General features: G+C 40.5%; 1 protein-coding gene across 10 annotated transcripts in view; it reads left to right on the top strand.

Annotated features, from left to right (window-relative positions):
* The window catches only part of LOC127008298 (potassium channel subfamily T member 2-like), a gene marked incomplete at its 5' end in the record, with an annotated part of 214,028 nt that extends 195,686 nt beyond the window's left edge, over nt 1–18,342 (top strand). For 9 of the 10 annotated variants that reach the window (XM_050880138.1, XM_050880181.1, XM_050880128.1 and 6 more), the window contains 3 exon segments: nt 4,044–4,234; nt 10,700–10,962; nt 16,793–18,342. In XM_050880138.1, the coding sequence (XP_050736095.1) occupies nt 4,044–4,234; nt 10,700–10,962; nt 16,793–16,864 (526 nt within the window). 10 annotated transcript variants of the gene reach the window in all.
* Between the last annotated feature and the right edge of the window lie 7,257 nt (nt 18,343–25,599).

Here is a 25,599-nt window from a genome sequence, read left to right as displayed (position 1 = left end):
GTCTTCATTATCTCAGGGTGTCTCACTTGTGTCTTCCAACCGCCACCTGTATCATACAGAGGTCAAGCATACACACTCAAGGTAGCAACTTTGACTTGGGAGAGATGACCATAGCCCTTTGTGACATAACAGGTAGGGATCCATACCCTTTACAGGGAAGGTGGTGGCCTAGTGGTCAGCATGTGGGCATGGCATCCAGAAGGACGCGGGAGGTTCATGTCCTGCTCGACACAACAAACAAGCTGGCAATTTTTCAGTTACTGCCGAGTGGCCTAAGACTACCCACATGGTGTCCTAAAGACCACATATCAAGCTTTTTTTAATTTTTATTTATTTATTTATATATTTTTTTTTTTATACATTGTTGCCTATTGCGGCGGTAGGCATCTTCCCAGTGGGGCCTGATGGTCGGCCCAAGGCTTCTTCCAGGTGGGGCCTGATGGTCGGCCCAGCCCGGACTCTAGACTCTAAAAAGGAGGATCAAAGATGAGTTCCAGGTGGCAGCATGAACCAAGCAAGATGGTACCACTATGAAAACACTTACCTATGCCATTATGGGCTGGGGCTGACCACCAGGCCCCCACCAAGAAAGCTTACCAGCACCATAGGTGAAATGTTAAAAAAAAATGCCGTCTTCAGCAACACATTCTGTCCTCCAAATGTTACTTGTCTCTTGCAAAGGCCAAAGATGCTCTCTCCACTCCTCCAGCTGAGGATCCAATGATCCTGTGTGTTGCAGCGAGGGATTCATCCTTTTCTCCCAGCAGAAATTTTACGTCCACTGGCACACTGAGCTTCATGCAATGTCCGTTATTCCACTATATCTAGCATGATGTCTCTTTGAACAGCTGATGCTTACCTGCATCTGACCTCACCAAGGTTCCCTCTGACCTCATGTCAACGACCATTGGGCACGTCACACTGTCATCCTCCTCATCCACGATTTCTTTCAAGGCTCTGACATGATCACTGTCTTCCATCGCCATGTCTTATTTTTTATAGTAGCTCACAGGCACTTCCTTATCATTTGTTGTTCTTCCATGCTGCTGACCTGATCACTGACTCTCATGAGCATGTCTTATCTTGCTAAAGGCTTGCAGGCATTTCTTCCTTCCATTTCTCGTTTCTTTTCATTTTTCATTCTCATTTCTTGTCACCACCTCTTGAAATGCCGGAATTTTCTCTTTTCTCCACTTCCACATGACCACTGCGTGTAATGAAACACACGAGAAATTAATCCAGACAAAGAAAGGTTTGCCAGCGCCGGGTATCAAACCCGCGACCAACGAGACGGAAGGGCCATTCCTTAACCCCTTCCCGGTGGAGGATCTATATATAGACGTTTTGAAATTGGGACTTTTTGTCGGCGCATCTGTATATAGACGTTTGCTCTCATTTGCCCACACTAGATTGTAGCATGGTCTATATATAGACGATTCCTTACTACTAACAAAATTAACAAAATAAATCGTTATTTGGCATCTCAAACCCCCTGACACTTCCCGACATTGCCTCTCAAGGACAGTCACCGCTTGTGCTTTGTCGGTGGCAGATGTGCTATGCACATCAATCAGCTAACACTGGGAATTTATGCATTTTTTTCCTTTTTTATTTTATTATTAGTCTATCATGTCAAGGAGAAAGAGACCTCTTAAGCCAGAAGAAATGACTTCTTTGGTAGCTGAGGATATAGATGCTGATTTTTTGGATGATTTTGATGATTCTGACTCATCTACTGTCAGTGAGTACACTGATACAGAATCTAAACCTTCATATAAATATATAAATATACATATAACCAATCAAACTTAAATAACATCTATATATAGATTCAAATGTTTGTTCAGTTTTGCGGCAGAGTCTATATATATATACATCAATCTGGAATGCCCACTTGTGGGGAATCTATATATACACGTATGGATGAAAGTCGACAGCATCTATACACTTTTTTTTTTTGTTTTGTTTTTTTTGTTTTTTTTGTAGTACAGACATCTGCCCTGCCGCTGGGAAGGGGTTAACCAGTCGGCTAAAGAGGTACCCCCCCTCGCAGAGGGAGTTATGGGAGGCTCGCCCATCAGGCTAACTCGCCGCACTACACGGCTCCCCATTCCTATGTAGATTAATTTCTGTGTGTTGAGTTCCCATTTTCTATGAACTTCAGAGAGCATGGGCCATCACTCTACCTGTTACCCACTCGGGATAACACAACAGAATCACAGGAGAGGATGCCCACTGCCTTGCCGCCAGTGAAATGCCAGAATTTTTACCCTTTTCTACACTCTCACACGACCAATGCATGTAACGAAACACACAAGAAATTAATCCAGACAAGGAAAGGTTTGCCGGCGCCAGGGATCGAACTCGCGACCAACGAGACGGAAGAGCCACTACTTAACCAGTCGGCCAAAGAGGTACCCCCCCGCACAGAAGGGGTTATGGGAGGCTCGCCCATCAGGCTTAGTCACCGCATTACACTCACATTCTTGATACAGTGTTTGGTTTCTCTCCTCCAATTTATTGTGCAGTAACTCTCATATTCCATTCAATTGACTATTCAACTCCCCGTACTGTTTTTCTATACATTCTAGTCCAGTGATTCCCAATGTTCTTGCACTCGCAACACTTTACCCAAAGTCTTGAAACCCATGCAACCCCCTAATATCAGCAGTTTGTTTATCACATTTTTTAATACACAGATTTACACCTGTACCAAGCCCTGACATCCCCCAAAAGATACTGCAATGTTCCCTCTTAATACTCAGCAGCAAAACCATATAGCACCAGCAGAATAAAAGCACAGAAAGCAATCTGAAAATGATAACCAATAAAATCTTTTTCCCAAGCTGTTTGTTTCTAGCAAAGCTTCAAGACCCCCCAACCAATTCTCCTTGACCCCCCAGGGGGTCACAACCCACCAATTGGGAACCCCTGATATAGTCCTTTTAAGCCTTCTCTTTGCTCTTTCATTTGTCCTCTCAGGTCTTCTTTGTATTCTCTCAGTTGTTGTGTGCATTCTCTGAGAGCCTCCAGTACATATCTGCCAAGCTAGCTTCTTCCCGCTCACTGGGATTTTGGTGCCTCCATAATGCTGCATTCTTCTCTTTCTTGCAGCAGTGTTTTGTGGTTCCACTCCAAATACCAATGTAACATAGGTAGTTGTCCTCACACCTGACACCACTCGTAAGGTGGTAATCCCACTCCTGACACTTTAGTGTAACATACAGTGGGTTGGTGGGTGGTGGCTTTACAGCAATCATAGTCGAACGAAACATTAATAAAAGGTAAGAAAATGCAGCAGAAGTGACACTGGCTACCTGTACTATAACTATGATGTGTCTTGTCTTCAAATTCTACCACCCCCCACCAGCACAACCCCCCGTTGCAATAATTTGGTGGGGTGTTTGGCAAATGCTGCCTTGTTAGCAAAATTTGGTAGCTCCATTGCATAACATTGCACAATGTTGCCTGAGTAACTGGTCAACCAAACGCAAGGCTTGGGTGAGGCGAGCACATGAGGACAGGGGCAGGATGGGGGGGAGTGTAGAAGGGGCAGGAGCACTTCTTTATCTGCAACGGGACATTTGAATTATATATTTTTTTGTTTATTTTAATGTAAATTTTGACTTAGACCAATTCAACTTATGACCTGCCTATCAGAACCAAACCCTGCCATAACCCAAGGACTACCGATATTGTTCAATAACGAAGACATTCCATCCTGCTTCATTGGTTAATAAAGCGCTATTGAAGATGCACATTGTAAAGGGCATGTTAGTCTGTAGGTGACACAGATAAATCATTGTCATGTGATAGTGGTACTACCATCCTTTGGGTGAGAGTAAATTTACAAAATAATATCATCCATTATAGTACTTTTTTGCAGTAAGTAATTTTTTTATTCACCTGTTACTAAATGCATAATGTGGTACACTGATCATGGTAGTATTAGAATTATTCAAGCAAATCAATAAGTTCAGACATGATAACATTAATAATTTATGAATGTATTTTTATTTTTGTTATTTTGCACCACCCTGCAGATACCTTATCCGGCCAAGTCCATTCTCAGCCCAGAAAACTTTTGAACGGCACAATTCAAGGAGAAAATCTAACATTTCTCTTTGTGGAGACACTCGTCGGAGGAGTACCACCTTTGCCAGACCCCCTCCCCTCACCTCTGCCCCCAAGTCCAACTCTCTTAGCCTCCCAGACAGCCCTCAGATATCTCCAGGTATGTGTGTGTCAGCATGTCATAGAATGTGACTGTGGTGTGCAGTGACAGTTGCTGATCTTTTTAGTTCTTTCATTAGCTGCCACACAGATCCACAATGTTAAGAAATACATGTATTTCTTCTTAACAGATTTACTGCTGATAATAATCATTTATCTCCTTTACTGCATTATGAAAAATTGCAGTTATTTTGTTATAGCTGCCTTCAGTCATAAATTATTTCAATAAATTAATGCATCAGTATCAAGTTAAGAAAATGATCCTTTTATAGCAATCATGATTTTCTTCTCATTGCCACCTTTTATTATTATTATTATTATTATTATTATTATTATTATTATTATTATTATTATTACAGGTTGAGAATCCCTTATCCGAAATTCCTGGGACTGAAAGTGTTGCGGATTTCGGAGTTTTTCGGATTTTGGAATATTTTTTATTTGAATCTAAATAAAATTAAAATTGAAATAGGGGATTCTTCATGAAAAGGTAGTCTACTGATTTTGAATTGCTGACTGCTTATTTCTGGATAAAAATGATGCTGTTTATTATGGAGATCGTATTTTTCTCTGGAAATCACTAAATGATTGACTTTTCAATTGCCTATTGTGCACCCGCCGCCGCTCGCTGCCGCAGCCCCAGAATAGCTTGCAGAGAGGTTCAACTTGCTTACTGTTTCTATATTTCACTCACTTCTCACAAATATCACAAGTGGACAAACTATAACAAAACCAGGCAAAGTAATGTTTTTCCTGCTGTGTATTCCCCCAGTGTGCATACGTATTGAACAGCAGAGTGACTTATTTCTGCGAGGAGGTATTTCTCACAACACCGACCTGCATATAGTGGACCACCACTGCCATGTCCTGTCCTGCGCTGCGTTACGGATTTCCGCTGCCCCATAGTGCGTGCCAAATAAATTTTGACTTAGCAAACCTAACTTTACGTACACCATTTGTTCCATATTTGGCTGTCTGAATGGTTAAGCAGATAAAATATTGTATCTTAAAACTGTAATGAGAGCATATTTTGGTGAACCACAAAACCAGTCCATAAAATTATGTTTGTCAATGGTCGTCTTGAAATACATGATACACATCGTAACGTCCCTCCCCACTTCCTCCTACCTTCACCAGCAGCGGGCAGCGGCTGTCAGTCATGGCAGGCTAGAGAAATTTTAGGGTTGCCACCTGTTCCTTAAAATATGGATATGTTCTGTATTGGAGAATGGGATGTTGCGTTCCTTATTTTTTTAGCTCTAGGTGGCAACCCTAACTGAGACTCTGTTCCCATTGTTTTACACTTTGAGCACTCTCATCTTGCGGTGAATAAAGGGAACCCATGTTCACGTTTTCGTCCTGTACAAAGAGACATGTCAGTCCTCATCAAAAGACCGACTTGGTCGGCTAGGCTGACGTCAGCCGATAAAGTCAGTCTATCGGCATCCTCCCTTCCCCTTCATGAGCCTTCACCTGGCACGGGTCTGTGGTTTCTCCTCGAAGGGATGTATGCGCTTAACCCTGACAGCCTCCATATAGCCCGTGTCCCCATCCCTGAGGTGGCGACAAAAAAAAAAAAAAAAAAAAAAAAAAAAGTCATCATTAAAAAAAAAAAAAAAAAAAACTAGGATTTCGGAGATTTTCAGATTTTGGAATTTCGGTTAAAGGATTCTCAACCTGTATTATTATTATTTTTATTATTATTATTATTATTATTATTATTATTATTATTATTATTATTATTATTATTATTATTATTATTATTATTATTATTATTATTATTATTATTATTATCATTATTATCATTATTATTATTATTATTATTATTATTATTATTATTATTATTATTATTATTATTATTATTATTATTATTATTATTATTATTATTATTATTATTATTATTATTATTATTATTATTATTATTATTATTATCATTATTATTATTATTATTATTATTATTATTATTATTATTATTATTATTATTATTATTATTATCAGTATCATTCTTATCATTATTATTATTATTATTATTATTATTATTATTATTATTATTATTATTATTATTATTATTATTATTATTACTATTATCATTATTATTATTATTTTTACTACTATTTCTAAAGATTGATATAAACATTGTCTCAGGAATAGATAATACTGGGTCGAGTTATGCAGTACAAAACCATACTTTATCAACCATTACTGCACAATCATGTGATTGAGCAGTCATTGGTTTAGGCCACATACTAGTAATGAGATTGTGCAATTCAGTTGTTGTCAGAGACTCGTCAAGTAAACGTGAACAAGACAGCTGCTTGCATTGCCATAACCCTTGCGCTTGAGGACTGTGAACAAAAGAAAAGGAAAAGGAAAAGAAAGTTAGGGATGAAACTATGGCATAGGAAAAGAAACATCGTTACCCTCAAAAACTTACTGAAAGATTTAAATTAGCTATTTTCTTTAATTTTTTCATTAATATTTCATAGCGATTTCCTTTCAAAAATTGTTTTTATATTCATCCCTTTTCACTTTCCAAAGCACAAACATACTTCTATAAAGTTCAGTGAACTCACATTAGAACTCTTGGCTCTCCCATGCACTCGTCATGGCTGCTGATGGGCGACTGAAGATTACGGTAGTACTGCACAATCTTTACCACACATGGTCAGTCATGATTGACACTAAAAATCCAACACTCAGATTTTGCTTAATCATTTATGCAATATTTCAGTCATGCCCACACATAATGGAAATAACTCAATTATGATTGTACAATTTCATGAATCCACTATCATGATTGATAGTGTATGGGGGCCTTTAGATGATAGAATAAGATACAAAGATTGCAAATCATATACAAATTAGTGATGTAAGTATAGAACCAATGAAGATGCATATTTTCAAGTTTGGTTCACTGCAACAGTATGATATAGGATTGATTTTTTTGCAAATATATTCAGCAACAGGTGCAACAAAGTCAGTCATCTCCATGCTATCTCAGGTAGTAATGGAGTGGGTCAGTGCAAGGGTGTTCCCCAAACAATACAGTATGTGGGAATGTTGACCCTTTTTGTCATCATATTTTACATGTAGCCTAAAAACTAGCTGTTGTTGGCATGCTATGGGATAAGGCCATGGCATTATCTGGGCTTCCTGTGTTGTCTTGCTCTCTAATGAATGATCATGAAGGAGCATTGGCTGCCTTAGAATTATTATATGTAGTGCCTCATGCAAACAGAATATGATAAATTGATAAACGATTATTATGGACTAGAAAATTAAATATTCATAGAAGTTGTACCACCAACTGAAGTGCTGAAGTGCTGAAGCCCTTCAAAGACCCTTCCCATGTCCTCACTAACCGTTTCCCTTTTGTCTCATCAACACCAGAGAGCAGTTCAGCATGCTCTCAAAAGACAGTTCCTCTCTCTTTCTACACCACACTACATTCACACAACACACACACCTTTTCCCAAAATTCAAAATTCAAAATGGCTAACGAAAACACCGCCTCGGAGTCCCCGCCTGGGGGGGGGACCATAAATTCCCCCAGGGAGGACTCCCCTTCTGGCTGCCGACTTGAGAGGTGTCCTGATAACTCCTCGAACCTCCTCCTTATCAATTTCTGCAACATTCGCGGTCTTCGTTCTAATTTTCATTCTGTGGAACACCAACTCTCCTCTTCTAAACCTCACCTACTCTTCCTCACCGAAACACAGGTTTCTGAGGCTACTGACAGCAACCTCTACTCTGTTCCCTCCTACTATCTCTATCCTAAATTTCAATCTAAAGCTGGATGTTGCGCCTACGTGCGCAACGACATCACTTGCTCTCGTGCCCACGACCTTGACTCTTCTGAATTTTCCACCATCTGGCTAAGACTTCATTGTCATTCTATTACTAAATACATCTGTGCTGTTTATCTCTCGCCTAACTCTACTAACTATGTAAAATTTTTTGACTATTTGAACTCTAAAGTGGAGCACATCTTGACTCACTCTCCCTTTGCTGAAATCTCCATCTTGGGAGATTTCAATGTTCACCACCAGCTTTGGCTTTCATCCTCTTTCACTGACCAGCCTGGTGAACAAGCCTACAACTTTGCTCTCCTCAACAACCTAGAGCAGTTGGTTCAGCACCCTACTCGTATTCCCGACCGTCTTGGAGACAGGCCCAACATTCTAGACCTCTTCCTTACCTCTAATCCTTCTGCTTACTCTGTCAAACTGTTCTCTCCGTTGGGCTCCTCCGCACAGTTGCTATCCATATATGTACAGGGGCATTGTCCGCCCTCGTATGGAGTATGCATCTCACGTGTGGGGGGGCTCCACTCACACAGCTCTTCTGGACAGAATGGAGTCTAAGGCTCTTCGTCTCATCAGCTCTCCTCCTCCTACTGATAGTCTTCTACCTCTTAAATTCCGCCGCGATGTTGCCTCTCTTTCTATCTTCTATCGATATTTCCACGCTGACTGCTCTTCTGAAGTTGCTAACTGCATGCCTTCCCCCCTCCCGCGGCCCCGCTGCACACGACTTTCTACTCATGCTCATCCCTATACTGTCCAAACCCCTTATGCAAGAGTTAACCAGCATCTTCACTCTTTCATCCCTCACACTGGTAAACTCTGGAACAATCTTCCTTCATCTGTATTTCCTCCTGCCTACGACTTGAACTCTTTCAAAAGGAGGTTATCAGGACACCTCTCCTCCCGAAATTGACCTTTCTTTCGGCCACCTCTTTTGAATCTTTTTTGGGAGCAGCAAGCAGTGGGCTTTTTGAGCTGTCTCCTTTGTTGTGGGAGAAAACTGTTTTGTGCTGAAGGAAGTAATAGATTATCATTTCCACCCATGAATGCGTCAGTACCCATTGATGTTAAGTGGTAGAAATGCTGACACTTTTAACAGTTTTTTTAATGAAGGAATCATAAGTGTTGGGAAGCCTCCAGGTGTCTTCTTGTAACCTTAAGCAAAAATAACCTAACCTGGTAGCAGCGAGCATCACGTTTCTTAATGGTCCCCCCAAATGAGAAAAATGAGAAAAAATCACCCCTCACACAAACCATTTCATAATATATATCAAAGCATTTGTGATCAGATTATGTATCATCTATTTTGGGGGGTTTATATCATGGCACAAATTTGGCCCGTCACTGCTACACGGTAAAGACACAAATTTGGCCCGTCGCTGCTACCGGGTTAAATGCCTTTAGTGATAATAACTAGACTAGTGCTTTTATTTCTAAGAACATAATTCTTGATTTAATGAGATCTGCCGGTATGCAGATGATGTGGAGCAGGCTGGAAGTGAGTTACATTTGTATGTGCATGCCAAAAGCTTTAGGGAAGTACATATTTGGATGTCAAGGCATGACAAGTGCTATACAGTGTGAAGTTACATGGATTGACAAGGAAATTATGATTGTAACTTCGACGGAAGAATTATATGCTAAGATTAGCAGAAACCATATTTACCAAAGTTAAGTTACTGTATTAAAAAAAAATAGATATACAGAAGAGGTAGGAAAAGCTGCACAAGAAAAAATATTCCAAGACACTTATTAGGGGGATATATATGCCAAAATGGCATGGAAATTGCATGATGAAGGCAAACCAATCACTCCAGTACAATGATAATTTAGTCATTTCTGTCATTTAGAAAAAAATATTGTGGAGATAAATCAGTTTAAAATTATTATTTGTTTGTGTTTAGTAGAGCAAACGCATGATTGGTTGTGTCCATAATGTAAGAGGTGTTCCCAGTCTTAAGCAGAGGTACCACATGACAAAGATACCCAGCAGCATCGCTAGCTGTCAGTGGCTATAGTGACCTCCTAGCAGTATCACCACCCTGCCCCCCATGCAGGATAGTAAATAAATAATGAATTGCTAATGAGTGATATTTTTATTGCAAAACTACATTTTTTTCATTACTATTAAAGACTACAAATATAAGAACTGAAAACTTTCAGATTAGAATGCTATTGATTATTTTCAGTTTTGGGGGGTGGGTGGATCTGCTCTAAATATAATAAAACATACAAATTTAATTAATTCAGCAATAAGAGTTTTTCATTTGAAATACTTGAGTTTCTTGAATAGCATCCAGCAAACAGATTTCATTTTTTGAGTCGTTTCCCTGTTTTGCTACTTTAAATTTGTTATGGAATCATGGGTAATGGTCAAAAATATGATAATGATAATAATAATAATAAGGATTATTATTATTATCATTATTATTATTATTATTACTATTATTATCATAAAAATTATTCTTTGTTATCATTATTATTGTTGAAACTATGAATACTATTTGAATTATTATTACTAGTAATATTACATTGATTGTTACTATCACTGTTACTGCTTCTATTACTATGTTATTATTATTTTTATTGCTTCTATTTTTTATAACCTTTTTTCAAGCCTCTAACTTTACCATTCTTCCTCTGGTCCCTTCTCCCTTCAGCTCCCCTCCTGGGCTCCTTAGTAGGTTTAGATTCCCTTCACGTCCCCATGTCCCCCCCAACAGGATATGTTCGAGGTCGTTCCAATTCACTACGAGTGGACGACATCCTCATGAGACGCTCCAATTCACTTCGCTTCGGCCTGGAAGCATCTCGTAAGATAAATAGCTTTGAGGAGCTTGGCATCAGCCCACTCACACCACTCACTCGGGATGAGCGAACAGGCTCTATCAAGATTCCCACCAATGGGTCCATTGGTCTTGAGGTAGGGTGCAAAAATTACAATCATATCTGATTCTGTCATTTAGAATTGTCCCTGTTAGTTCCATAATGAGTTAGTTCTAAAAATCTACATTCTGTTTTCATTTTTTCTTATGTTTAACATTTAGCTGTATGTTGAATAATAATGTTAGATAACTGCTTATAAAAATCAGTCCATGTATCACTTTATGCTCTTACTTTCTCTAGATAATAGAAGTAGATAAAAGTTTAATTACATCTTAAATTTCTGTAACCCAACATTTATATAGGTTTTATTATTGTATAAAGAATGGAACTCAAGAAGAGTTTTCAAAATGTATTTGCTATATGTGTCATTGATATCTGTCTGTATATCTGTATCTGCCATCCTGTTCCTTCTCATGAATCTTCCCCTAGAAGGTAGCCTCAGCAAATGCATCTCAAATTTTTCCTCTCCCCTTAACTTCCTCTCAACACATTCAGTCCCTCAACTGCCAACTCTTCCTCATCTGAATGGTCATCCCGTTTACCTCCTTAATCCTGCCCCCATACATATACAAAATTATCCTCATTCATTTTCATCACATACCGTATCTGTATCCTCTCATACTACCACAATTCACTCATTCAGCCACTCTGTAATATGTTTCCTTAGCTGTTACACTCATACCTAAACTGTCTTACATATTTTTATTACTCTCTCCATCCATCCATACGCCTCCGTGGTCTAGTGGTCAGCATGCCTTTCTTCTACTCCGTGGGCCCGGGTTTGAATCCTGGCCCGGGCAGTTGGCATGCAGCTCACCCAGCTGTTCATCCTCCCTCTCGGGCTGGTCAATAAATGAGTACCTGGGGAAACACGGGGAAGGTAAACTGTGGTAACCCGGATGTCACACTGGCCCTGTGTCCCGGGGTAATGGGCTCCCTCCCACCACAGGCTCAAGGGCCAATGTTATGGAGATGAGCACCGAGGCCACGCACTGCTATAGTGTATGCCCCCAACTTTACCTCTCCATCCCATTTTGGCACTTAACAACTACCTTGAATATAGCTCATATCCACCTCACATATCTTGTTGATGTACCGCATTCCAAATCCATGTTACTGAGGCATATGACAGCATTGGAGGGATAATAATGTTTCTTATGCCCTTTCCTACCCATATGCTGACACTTTCATTTTGTGATACCCTTCCTGTCAACCCTTTACGTTTTCATGAAAGCAGCAGACAGATTCTCACCCTTCTCTAGGCATTTTCAACGATCATTTTTAGTACAAAGATCGCCACACATCTCCTTCCTATTCCATAACACACATCCCCTTCCTATCCCATGACATCTGTTTTCATTGCTTACACTTATGTCAGTTATTTTATCATCCTCTCATCCAAAAACCTTCCATATACTCTCCTGCTACTGTGAGGAAACCTACTCTATAACTGCTAAGGTCATCCCTGCACCCTTTTCAATAACCGCCAAAAATAGTATTTGCTAGAAAATGCTTGGCAAATGGTCTGCTTTTGAACTATTGCACCTAAAACATTTACTATATTGAAATAAAGCTGATGAACTCAACTATTCGTTGCTCTACATTAAGAAGTTCTAATAATTTATTTAAGAATTGCCAGTCTCAATCTTAATAGATTGTACTTTTCCACTCAGGAGTTATTTTGGATAGGGTTGCTTAACACTATACTGTATTGTTGACCATTTAATATATCATGTTTGGGATTATCTAGGTTACTGCATATTTGTATTATATTAATCATATTCATATGTTTTTTTTATTATGTAGACACCATATTGCTGCAACATATTCTAACCAGGAATGGATCACTGCTGCGTGTAGTATTCATTATTGACTAAAGTAATGTTTTAACATTTTAAGTTACCATCAAACCCTAGGAATCAATCAAATTTGTAATTAGGAAGGTTCTCTTTTCTACCCTTATCATACCTTCCTTTTCCTAATCTCACCACAGTTCTTTTCCATCATCACTTCCATACCCCCCACGTACTACATCCATTCAAGTGTATTTCACCAATACATAGTATGTTTAACTTTCCTCTCTTGACTGCTTCTACACTTTTTTCTTCTTCCACTCTTCATGCAACCCAAAGGAACTCCTCCCTTCTTCTCACATTCTCTGGGAAAACTGAGAACCCCTACGCCCACAGCTATTGTTTGTTCACTCCCCCAAGGTGCCACTGCCAGCTGACAGGGCTAGTGCAGTACTCATTCCCAGAGGACATAGAGCATTGGATTGTCAAGAGTTATAGGCATCACTGCCAAAGTCCACACAATAATGAAAATCATGTTCTATAAAGAATAGTAAATCACATTGTCCATACAATAATAAAATGTTTTAGAAAAAAAAAAAAAAAGTAACACCAAATGAACAAGGAACCAACAGTCCAATAGTGACACTTACATAAACATGCAAATTACTCATGAACTGGGAGTATAGGAAAGATCCTAGAAAGATTGATGTTTGCTTATGCACTACACCAGAGCTACTTAACTGGCGGCCTGCAGTCCGAATCTGGACCCTCTGAGTGTTGGAGTTGGACCCCAGGCTCCAGGAGTAGAATAATATAATTAAGTAACATGAAGGTCCTGGCGAAGGATTCTTGCAAGTGTATTTCCTCGACTGAATGTGGGCCCAACAGTCAGTCGAGGACATACACTTGCAAGAATCCATTGCCAGGACCTTTATGTTACTTGATTACATTTTTCTACTCCTGGAGCTTTGGGTCCAGCTACAATATATATCCAGAACTCTGCATACATTTGGACTTGTTTAACTTGACCTTTGCTTATAATAGTTGAGTAACCCTGCACTACACCTTCCTTGGGCTTAATGTAGAGAGTGAGTCCATACATGGCTGACATATCACAGTTGTTGTCTGATTTGTGACATGGTATGTACAGTCACCTCTCAGTTAACATGAGGGTTACGTTCCTGGAGATGTCGCGTTATTTAAACATAATTTCCCCATAGGAAACAATGGTAATAGGAGGGGTTACATTCCTGGATACTGGGAAAGTCTATTTTGGGGATTTTGTTACTCTAACCTTAAAAAAAAACATTATTAATACATTAGTAGGTCACGGAAACAACAAAAACACACGTTCTCATTTTATTTAAATTTGTTCTTCACCTGCGTCACCCACCATCCCTCCTCACCCCACGCTCCCGTCACCAGCCGCTCCTTTCACCTCCGCCACTCCGCCTCACTTGCCTCCTTCCTCTTCCTTTGACTACCCATGCTATTGGTAACAAAGATAATGCCTTAAGTTTAAGTTTTATAAAGAAAGAATTGCTACATTACATTTGTAAGTCTCTGACACAACAAAAACACGTCCTCACACTCACCATCATCACTTTGTTGATGTGTCACTTGTCGTTGTCGTCTGCCAAATCCTCACCCCACTCTCCCTCCTCCCTCAGGAGGAGAAGAGGAAGAGGAAGTGAGATTCGACAGGCAGTGGAGGTGAAGTGAGCTGGTGACAAGCTGAATGAGGAGAGATGGTTTAAATTTAAATAAAATGAGAATGCATGTTTTTGTTGTTTCCGTGACCTACTAATGTATTAATAATGTTTCATCGATGACGTCATCGATGAAACTCATGTTAAATCCAACATATCGCGTTAGTTAAATGTATCTCCTTAAATATCAACTCGTGTTAAATAAAAAACGCGTGATTTAAACTCGTGTTAATCGAGAGGTGACTGTATAGAATGTGAAGGTAAATGCAAATTTAGTATGTGCATAGCTGTGGCATTCAGCATTACCTGTGGAATTCATCACATGAAACCCTTTTCATTGGTATCATGAATATCTAACAGAATTATTGCAGGAAGTTGACACAATGGATGTTAGCAATACAGTAAACCCTCAGTTATCCGGGTGCACCATATCCGACCTCACCGGTATCTGGGAGTTTTCAAAAATATTTGATTTTTTCCAAAAAATAATAAAAAATTGTCGCGCGCCGCCTAAAGTTGTTCAAATTGCCCATGCGATGCCTGTCCGGGCAGCGTACCGCACCCGTAAGGCGCACCCCGGCTTGCACGTAGCAATGATATTGACGCCCTGGTGCGAAGGTTTGCAGGAAAGCTGTGTGCTTCGCAGTACAACTGGCACGTAAACGTCCTTGCCGAGTGCTGCATACCATATCGAAGTGACGAGAGTCAAGGCATTGCAGGTTTAAATGGCGGGAGTGTCAAAGGACTGTTTAAATGAAACACACAGTGCAAACCCTAGCTTAAATTAAGCCTTGATGACTGCCTAAATCCAGACTGGACTAGGTGAGCAGGGCTCCGTCCCCGTGGAGAATGCGTGCAGGTCCGCTAGCACTCCTGCGGGAGTGAGGGCGGAATAAGAAATGCGGATCAGTACCGCCCTCGGTCCGACATGTGAAAGAAGGATTTTACCATGCTTACGGTAAGGCGAGTAAAGGGGCCCGCAGGGGTTCGGGAGTCCCGTGGGCCAGCCTGATCTGGAGGTGCAGGCTGGCCGTAAATCGTGGTTACTTCTTGTGGCTGGCCTCCCCATGGTCCCGCTGAATGCACTGTGCAGGGGCTACCCGCCCCCCTGGCTCGCAAGGGCAACACAGTGTAACTAAACAGCAACAGATCACCACACAAGCGGATGCACCAGGTTGTCATTGACTCCTTGGTTATCCTCCCCACTCACACTCGGAGTTGGGCGGCCTGGCATACTTGCCTGGTGTCTGTGGGCCTTCGGGCTCGTTGCCGGGCTTAAAAGGGTAGCGTCCGTATAGAAGCCTGTTTAGAGCACTTGATGCTCGCTGCCGGCCCGGACCGCTTCGGGTATCGCTCTGGTATGCCGTCTGATTGACCCAGGTGGTAAAGCCTGCGGTGCTCGTAGCCACGAGGTTGCTAACACAGCTACACAGTGATAAAGCCGTGGCCGCGCACCTAAGAAGAGCACAGAGCGATCAGCCTTCCAGTTTTGTAAAAGTGGACCCGTAAAAAGTTTCTTGTGGCAGTGCTGGGTCTCCTAGAAAGCCTACGTGGTAAACACAATGGTGCAGACTTGGGCGGTTAAGCTGCCACAAATACCTGGGCTTTTCTGGGTTGGGTCCAGGCCCCACTGCTGTGATTGGCCAGGCAGGGGAACATCAGCTGCTGCCTGTGAACACAGGGCTAAGCACCCCAGCAATGGGTTAGCGGTTGAGGCTGACATGTCTAATTGCCGAATCCCAAGTAACAGATCCCCGCAAGGTCCAGCAGGACTGCAATAAGCCAGGGAGAGATTGTCGCGAGTGCTAACCGTGACGACGCTGCTCGAACCCTTTTCTCAGCGCCAGGAGCACGTCAATCCGCGCATTTCACTCCCTGGTACAGACTGACTGCTACAAGGCCATGAGGCATACCATAGTATGAGTATGGACAAAAGCACCTATGCAGTACTCTGTCGTTGCCTTTATGGCAGGCCATGATCGAAAGTTGGGTTTTCAGGTCTGTAGACTTAACCTTTACCATATCCGGGTTTTTCCCATATCCGGGTGCCCCCGTGGCTCTATTAACCCGGATACGAGAGGGTTTACTGTATATGAAAGGAATTAGATATTTTTATATCTGCAAACTAGCTATTGTTTTATTCTTATAGGTCTGTATGCAAATGTTTAACTGATTAATTTTCTCTAACTTCAGATTTGGTTGACTTTGAGTTACTTTTTTTATTAAAATTAATGTGATTGCATGCTTTGTTCTAACTTCATTATGTTGTTTACCAATTTTGTGGAAGAATGATAATTTTCTGCTTTGATCAATACAATATCATAACCTTTCAATCAAGGTAACTAATAAACATTCAAAACCATAGGTAACACCTCCTGAAGAGTGTGGCTCAGAGGCGTCCGTCCCTTCCATCCAGCTTCAAGGTACTATCGTCTGACCCCCGCCCTCGCCTCGACCTGCGCGAGTCTGGTTCCACATGGGCGGTGCTCGTGGAGTCGCTCGCTCACGCTCCCCACGACTCTGACAGCCAGCAGCCTCCTACACATCTCGGCCAGCCCTGGGCCCTGTGCCCTGGCCACAGTCACAGTGAGAGGAGGCCTGAAGGACTTTAGTGTTGAGCGGTTGGCATACCAGCTGATGCTCAAAATTATAGTGATGCCACAAGTGCTTGGTTAGAGTACTGTTCATTACTGTGATCAGTACTGGATGCTAATTGAACTTTGGGTACAAAAGTAGATGGATTTTTATTTTAAAAGAAACTAAATCTATCAAATAGCTCGCTATAAGATAGTGATATGAAAACAGTGATATATTGTTTCCAATTTTGTACATTCAAAGAAACACATTGACTCGAGGTGTCATAGCATGATGATCTAGACAGTCAGTTTACCACATGTTTATTACCTGCAAGGCTTACCTTCTGTGAAGGGTTTGTCATATCCTAAGTGAATTTAAGATATGAGTCATTTGCCATCTTATATGTGTAGCTCTGCTCAAATTAAAAGACTGTAATTTCTATGTCATTTAAAAATTAATAGAGATAATGTTTGTCTCAGAATACAAGATTTTTTTCTTCTGAACATATTGCTAGCAATTTATGCTCTTGTCAGGATTTTGTTGAAGAATTACTCTCCTGTATGAAGAGTTGCATATATCAGTTGTTTTCATCTTGCATGTTTGAATGTAAGTTGAATCAGCTAATTCTCATGAAACAGGTATTTGTGTTACTAATACAAAATGATACTGAAACTTTCTCTGAACATAATTAAGTCCTCCCTCTCTTTTTTTCCTATCCCTCCTTCTTCCCATCTCACTAGAGCCTATATAAGTCTTAATCCCAATGCAAACCGTTCATCAAATTAGAAACTTATGAATGCCATTTTACTCTGTAAATAGGTACATATGATTTGCTAAAGCTATATATTTATGTATAAAGTCATCATAGATTAAGAAGATTAGCCAGGTTGTCAAAGTATGTGGTTTACAGATCACTGTCCCTAAGTCTTGCAACTGTGACATTATATTTTAGGACTCTCAAGGCCAGGCCAGAGGGTGAGCTGTGGGGACCATGCTACTGGAGGAAGACCCCTGTTCATGGGGTGCTTTCTTCTGGAGCCGTCAAGAGCAACAGGGACTGTTGGATCACCTCATTATTGTTGTTCTCATATTTTTAATTAACATTTTAATATGAATAATTTGTGAATGTGTATGTACTTTTCAAGTTTGTTATATTGAAACCTTTATGTGTCTATACCATAGATATGTATATATGCATATACAGTATCATTGTACATAAAAATAGATATAGTTTATATTTATTTCTATAAAGATAGACCATTGTGATAAGTCAGTTAAAATATTCAAGCCACACTTCATGATATACTGTACATTAAGCCATTACATCTAACCTGTGTGGGTAAGCTTTTGATTCATGCAGGTTTTCAGTTGGTGCCCCTATGTGACTAGGGTGAGGAGTACCAGCTACGGGTGGTGTGTGTGTGTGTGTGTGTGTGTGTGTGTGTGAGTATGGGTGTGAGTGTATGTGGGTGTGGGTGTTGGGTGGCTCTCCGGCCACAGGGTATAGGAGGCCTGAAGTTATTGGTTGTTTGTTTCCTGTAGTAGATATAAAGGGCAGGGCAGGGTGGGCAGTTTACATTTGTTTTATTGTAGCAAGATAAAAAAAAAGATGCAATTTTACTCTTCGAGAGTTGGAATGTTATTCCTTTTTTTTTTTTTTCAATCATTTTTCAGGTTTTGGTTCAAGGGTTTTGATGCAACTGTTATGAACCCTTCAAAAGGTTGCCTACTTTTCTCCAACAATCATTTCCCCATACTGCAGGGAACTCAACATGTGGTGCTCTAATAGTATACAGTGATGCCTCTGTTTACTTCCTCTTGCATATTTGCCTCTCATCAGTAAGAGTTAACTGTGATATATATATATATATATATATATATATATATATATATATATATATATATATATATATATAAATATATATATATATATATATATACTTTCTTTATTCATTTCAGTATTAGTGTGCATGTATTTATCCTGATACATCTGAAACTATATATATATATATATATATATATATATATATATATATATATATATATATATATATATATATATATATATATACTGTTGAGCCTCGCTAACTTGGACTAATAGGGGGAAAGGTTGGTCCAACAAACGTGAATGTCCGATATAGACGGATTTACCCCCCCAAAAAACAAAAAAACTCAAAAGCAAACCCAAAATACACTCGACCCTCGATTTAACAGCTGGGTAGGTTTGTTCGGTGCGCTTGGCCACCCATCCGGGCGGCCAAGCGCATGCGTGCAGACAGCCCCGTCCGTGCGCCAGGCCCGAACAGCTGACGGGCGGCTGATGACAGTGATGGCGATGATGAGCATCGGCGGCCGGCCCGCATCGGTGCTGCCCGAGCGGGCCTAGGCTCCTCAATTTGCCAACTCTTGTTTTCCACATGTTGCGTGGGACCCCCCCTCCCTTCTTCCATCTCTTCTTTCTCAAAAACAAGAGATGGAAGGAAGGAAAGGAGTCCCACGCAACATGTGGAGGATGGGAATCGACAAATTGAGAAGCCCAAACCCACAACAAATACAGCCACACACACGCGCGGCCCGCGCGTGTGTGTGGCTTCAATTGTCGATTCCCATGTTGCGTGGGACTCTTTCCTCCTTCCATCTCCTGTTTTTGAGAAAGAAGAGATGCAATGTGGAAACAAGTTAACAAATGAGCCTAAACCTGAGTGGGCACAACCACACACACGCGGGCCTCAACGAAAACACCGCCCGGGTGACGCCGATGCGGGGGTGACCTTCCTTTTCACCCCACTTGGTCTTGAAGCTCTTGAGGACGTGTTGGCACAAAAAACTCACACGTGTCAATCACAATCTGGCTTGAAAATAGCGGAAATAACAACAGCAACCACGTGGTGCTTGTGACGTTGCTATGTAAACAACACAGACCGACGGCCACCTGTCGGTGAAAAATTAACTGTACTGCCGGGCGCAACCACAACTCGGACTTTAGTCCCTGGGTCGGTCAGAGTCCGACTTAGCTCAAAGTCCGCGTTGCCGGGGTTCGAGTTAGCGAGGTTCAACAGTATAATTGTATACAGTATTTCCCGCCATATAAGACGCACTTAAAAAAAAAAATGAAAAAAATAGCCAGCATTTATAAACCCGATTGTTAGGTTTTGTTAGGCCTAGGGGTTATTGTTATTGCTACAAGACCAGCACCCAAAACACCTCTGTTTAACACAATAGTTTCCAGCTGTCCTCAGAATGAAATACAGTCATACCTCGGTTTACGAGTTTAATTCGTTCTGGAATTTTGCTTGCAAATCAAAACACTCATAAACCAAAACAAATTTCCCCATTTAAATCAACGGAAATCCCATTAATGTGTCCCATAACCCCCCAAAAGATTAACATAAAAAAAAATTATTTTACATGTTATTTTAAAGTGAATAAAAATTATTATAGTGCTGAAAACACAAAGATCGCACACTAGAGCACAAACGTACGCGGACACGACCGCGCGGTGCTACCTCTGCGAGTGTACAAAGCAGACTAAGGCAGTGTCACACTGGGCATTTTCCTCCAACCGTTGGAGCCAGGAGCAACAGAGGTTGCCCATACACCCAACCAGGAGTGAGTTGGTTTGGGTAAACATTCCTGTCCGCCCGTCTCTGAAGCCATGATCGTACCCACAACGGCTTCTTCCTTCCAATTAACTGTAGCAACAACTCCATAATTTGAATAACAGCTGCACAAACCACAACTTTTGCAAACGGCGCCATGAAGAAAGGACCGAGAGGAGGAGGACCTTAGAAGCGATACAAACCTTTACAGGTCAAAAGAAGAAGTGAATACAGACTGGTTCGTTTACATTGTGGATATCGGCAACTGACCTTGGTCGTGTGTGATGCATGTCATCTGGCGATATCTGGCAACTGTTTTCCACTTCCCTCGCGTGATAAACCAGAACGCTCTTTCTTGTCGATATGACTAGATGAACCAACACAATTTCTCATTTTATCACAAAACGCATCGATTGAGTCACAATTACAAGATCTATAGTTTATTAGGAACATTTCCCTAGCTACTTAGCATCACTGCATGCAATAGAATTTCTTAAACATCCTTTTTCTCCAAAATATTAACCAATGGCATCGTTTCACTTTCTTGTTTCTAATGATGATGATAATGATTTATACCGGAAAGTTCTTACTTATCCTATAATGATGCTTTCAAATGGTCTGGTACAGCAGTAACACAACAGTAACCTTGTGAACTCTATTTCCACCCCCACCTGGCAGGGTTACCCATAGGAAGCTCAGGAAATGGTTATCGCCATAGGCCTAAGGAGGTGCGGCACAGTGTTTTTACCCGTGTCGCCAGCCCCGCCACGCTTGTGCCACACCCCCGACTCTTACCGAAAATTGGGGGGACTTCTTGAAAATCTGATATACCAGAACAAATACTGCAAAAATTTCGAAAGATTTGGGTAATTCTTAACCCCTTCACTACGACCGGGCGAAAACGGCGCCCCGCCCCGTATCCGAGCTGGCCGCGCACGCCAAATTTCAAACATCGCTTTTGATTATAACAAGTTTTCAGCCATAATTTCAACATAATCATCATGTATTATATATAAAAACATGCAAATTTAAATGGTGTACATAGAGAAGCATAAATTATTTGATAATTTTGAGATGTAAGCATAAATATACAGAGAAATTTGTGAGAGATTAGCATCTCTCTCTCTCTCTCTCTCTCTCTCTCTCTCTCTCTCTCTCTCTCTCTCTCTCTCTCTCTCACACACACACACACACATAGATTATAATATAGATGGTTAGAAAGGAAGGGAAGGGTCGAGGAACAGCAAGTTGAAACTTGTTGAAGAGGCCTCTCTCTCTCTCTCTCTCTCTCTCTCTCTCTCTCTCTCTCTCTCTCTCTCTCTCTCTCTCTCTCTCTCTCTCGAAGGGATACTGGGATACGAAGGGAGAGGGAGAGGGGGGGAGGGAGAAAGAGGGAGAGCACGCATCTCTCTCTCTCTCTCTCTCTCTCTCTCTCTCTCTCTCTCTCTCTCTCTCTCTCTCTCTCTCTCTCTCTCTCTCTATATATATATATATATATATATATATATATATATATATATAATTTCTTTCTCATTATTTTTGTTATTTTCTGTTAGAATTGATTGTTACTGTCAAGTACAAATGCGCGTAAGACACACTTACGTTATTACACTATAATAACATTGAAAGTCATATGAGACACCGTATCATATACGGAGTCTCTAGGTAGAGTCAGAACAGAATATGGGATCACTCAGCACCAACTAAAACTTAATGTCAAAATGTAATAAAGACGCCAATATAGGCTTCGCCGTCAGGACGCTGACGTCGCCGTCCCGTATATTGTACTGGGCGCTTCAGGACACCAACAACGGCGTCACCATATAGAAAGGGTTCATTGCTAGATGACGGCTTAAAGTTGTAGTTGCCTATTGAGCCTACTGCCAACATGGTTAGAGGAAAATGGCCCAGTGTGATACCAGCTTGAGACCCTATTCCCATTGTTTTCCGCTCTGAGCGCTCTCGTCTTGCGGCAAACAATGGGAACCCACGCTCACGTCTTTGACTCGTAAACAGGATGCTCATACACCAAGTCATCGCTCGTAAACCAAGGCATTATTAGTAATTTTCTTTTGCTCGTAAATCACAACGCTCATAAACTAAGGCACTCGTAAACTGAGGTATGACTGTATATATGTTAATAAATTACACTATGTAACACGATTTTTGTCTTTGACAAGCAAGTGTTATTTTCCAACTCTTTTTATTACAAAACAATAGAAAATATTCATTATTCCTGTCAAACTTTGCTTTTGTGGCTATTAGAATGATTTTTTGCCCTAATATAGCTAAATTTCATCATTTTCACCATTTTTGGACAGAAAACAAAAAACAAATTCAAATGACACAAAAAATTATTTTAAAACTTCTGAAACTAATTTTTTGGATTAAAAATAAAGTTTTTCTTCATTTGCGTGAATACAACAAATCACTTTCACGCATGAGCCCACAAATGTAGTCTCCCATCATGTTTTCATTGAAGGATCCATGATATCTCTGTTTAAAGTTCATTATATCTTGGTGGAAGCGCTCCCCTTGTTCCTCTGAATATGCTCCCATATTCTCCTTGAAGTTGTCAAAGTGAGCATCTAGGATATGGACCTTCAAGGACATTCTGCAGCCCATCTCACCATAGCTTTTCACTAAAGCTTCAACCAATTCCATATAGTTATCAGCCTTGTTGTTGTCAAGAAAGCCCTGTACTACAGCAATGAAACACTCCCAAGCTTTTTTCTCCTTTTCTGTGAGCTTCTGTAGAAATTCTGAGCACTCCATAATTTTCCTTACTTGTTGTCCAATGAAGGTAACAGCTTTCACCTTTGCCTCTGAAAGCTTAGGAAAGAAGTCTTGAAGATATATGAAGGCAGAAGACTCCTTGTTAAGAGCTGTAACAAACTGTTTCATGAGACCCAGTTTGACATGCAGTGGAGGAAACAAAACCTTTTGAGGATTCACCAATGGCTCATGTTTGATACTGTGTGCTCCCACTGTAGTGTCAGTCCTTGGAGGCCAGTGCTTTCTCTGATAATGTGCTGCTCTGTCTCTACTGTCCCAAAGGCAAAGAAAACAGGGATTCTTGGTAAAACTGCCTTACAGTCCCATAAAAAAAAAGCCACCACCTTGAAGTCTCCAATAACTTCCCAGTCATACTTGTTGTAGTTCAAAGTTTCCAGTAGAAGCTTTACACTGCTGTAGTCCTTAAGATGCACAGAATGAGGAAGAGGCAGAGATGGATACTTGTTTCCATTATGCAGAAGTACAGCTTTCAGGCTTTTGGAGGAGCTGTCAATGAAGAGTCTCCATTCATCTGCATTGCAAGTCATTCCAATAGCATCAAACATGCCTGATGCATCATTGCAGTAGCGTAGCCTGTCCTCCTTTGCAAAGAAGCTGGAGAAATGTTTGTGACGTTTTCTTTGGCTGGTCACTTGTACACTGTCATCAAGTAAATACCATTCCTTCAGCCTTGAAATCAAAAGCTCACCATTTGACTTTGTCAAACCAAGATCTCTGATGAGGTCATTGAGGTCTCTTTGGTTTGGGTAGTAAGGATTCCTCCCAACTACAACTGTACCTGTGATGTCACAGTCTTCCTCTCTGTTTAGCTCATCTTCTGACTTGCTGCTTCCTTCTGATAGTTGACTTCTTTCTGGAGGAGCTGCTACAGGAAGATCAGCACTGTGTGGTACTAGTGCAATGGAAGATGGAATGTCTGGATAGAAAACAGCAGGGGCATTTTTCCCATTTTTTGGAAGGATTCACCATGATCTTATTAAAATTAAAAATCTTTACAACACTTTATATTCTTTCTTTCATTGTTTTAACTTATTTGCAACATTTCAAAAGCAACTAGACACAGCACTCGGAGAGTGCACACCTCCACCAAAGATCGTCCTGAAAATTGGTATGAGCATGAACTGTGATCCTATGCATCATATGGAAGCATTTATTTTGAAATTTGATGAAATTCTATAGTTTTGGAAACTTTGACCTTGGGCGAACTTTTCGAGGTCAAGGTCAAGGCCATGCAAGGTGCATCATATGGAAGCATTTGTTTCAAAATTTCATGAAATTCTATTTATTTCAAAATTTTGGCCTTGGGCAAACTTTTCGAGGTAAAGGTCAAAGGTCAAGGTCATGCAAGGTGCGTCTTTCCATGAGCTAAAATATGAACCAAGTCTGAAGTCTACGATGACGAGAACCGAAGTTATGGCCAAAATGACGTTTTGTGCGACCTTGACCTTGAACTTTGACCTTAGACAAAAAAAATTAATGGGTTCTATTCTGGATGAACACGAAGCTTCCCTAAAAAATTGGTTGAGATATCCGCAAAATTGTGCACAGGAGACTTCACGAACAAACAAACAAATAAATAAACGTACTGACCGGACCGAAAATATAACCTCCCAACTTCGTTGGCGGAGGTAATTAGATAAACAATTGAGATTTCGTAAAGGTCTTTACCTGACGTGAAAACCAATAGTAACCCAATCTATATTGAAATAAGACAAATGTAAATTCATTGTTCTAACCACAAAAGCAAAGGTTTAGGATCAAAATAACTTTTTTCAAGTTTGTTTAGATGGAAGTAACTGGAAAATTATGGTTTAGGGCCAAGGACAAGACAAAAGTGAAATTTTGTTACATAGTGTTATTAGATAACGATTACAAATGAAAATAATGCTAAAATATAAAATTACCAAAGTCTGTTAGATTGTGGTCTTCATGCTATAAATGCGAGACGGCCATTGTTGGTGTAGATACAAGATGGCCATTATTGTTTTGGAGCTAACACCATACACAGACAAAACATGGCATCATTGTAAATAGTAATACTCAGCTCAGTAATAGTTACAGTATTCTGTGAATAAAAGCCTTGGTAAATTTGTTGAGGTAATGAATAGCTTTGCTATAAAGCCACAGCCATAATTTATATGAAGAACGTGGCATTAGGGGATTACGCACTTACGAAACATAACTGTCCGCGCACAACCAG

Source organism: Eriocheir sinensis, chromosome 4, assembly GCF_024679095.1.
Source record: "Eriocheir sinensis breed Jianghai 21 chromosome 4, ASM2467909v1, whole genome shotgun sequence".
Lineage (NCBI taxonomy): Eukaryota > Metazoa > Arthropoda > Malacostraca > Decapoda > Varunidae > Eriocheir > Eriocheir sinensis.
The sequence above is the reverse complement of the archived record's forward strand: the minus strand, read 5'-3'. Positions and strand labels throughout refer to the sequence as shown.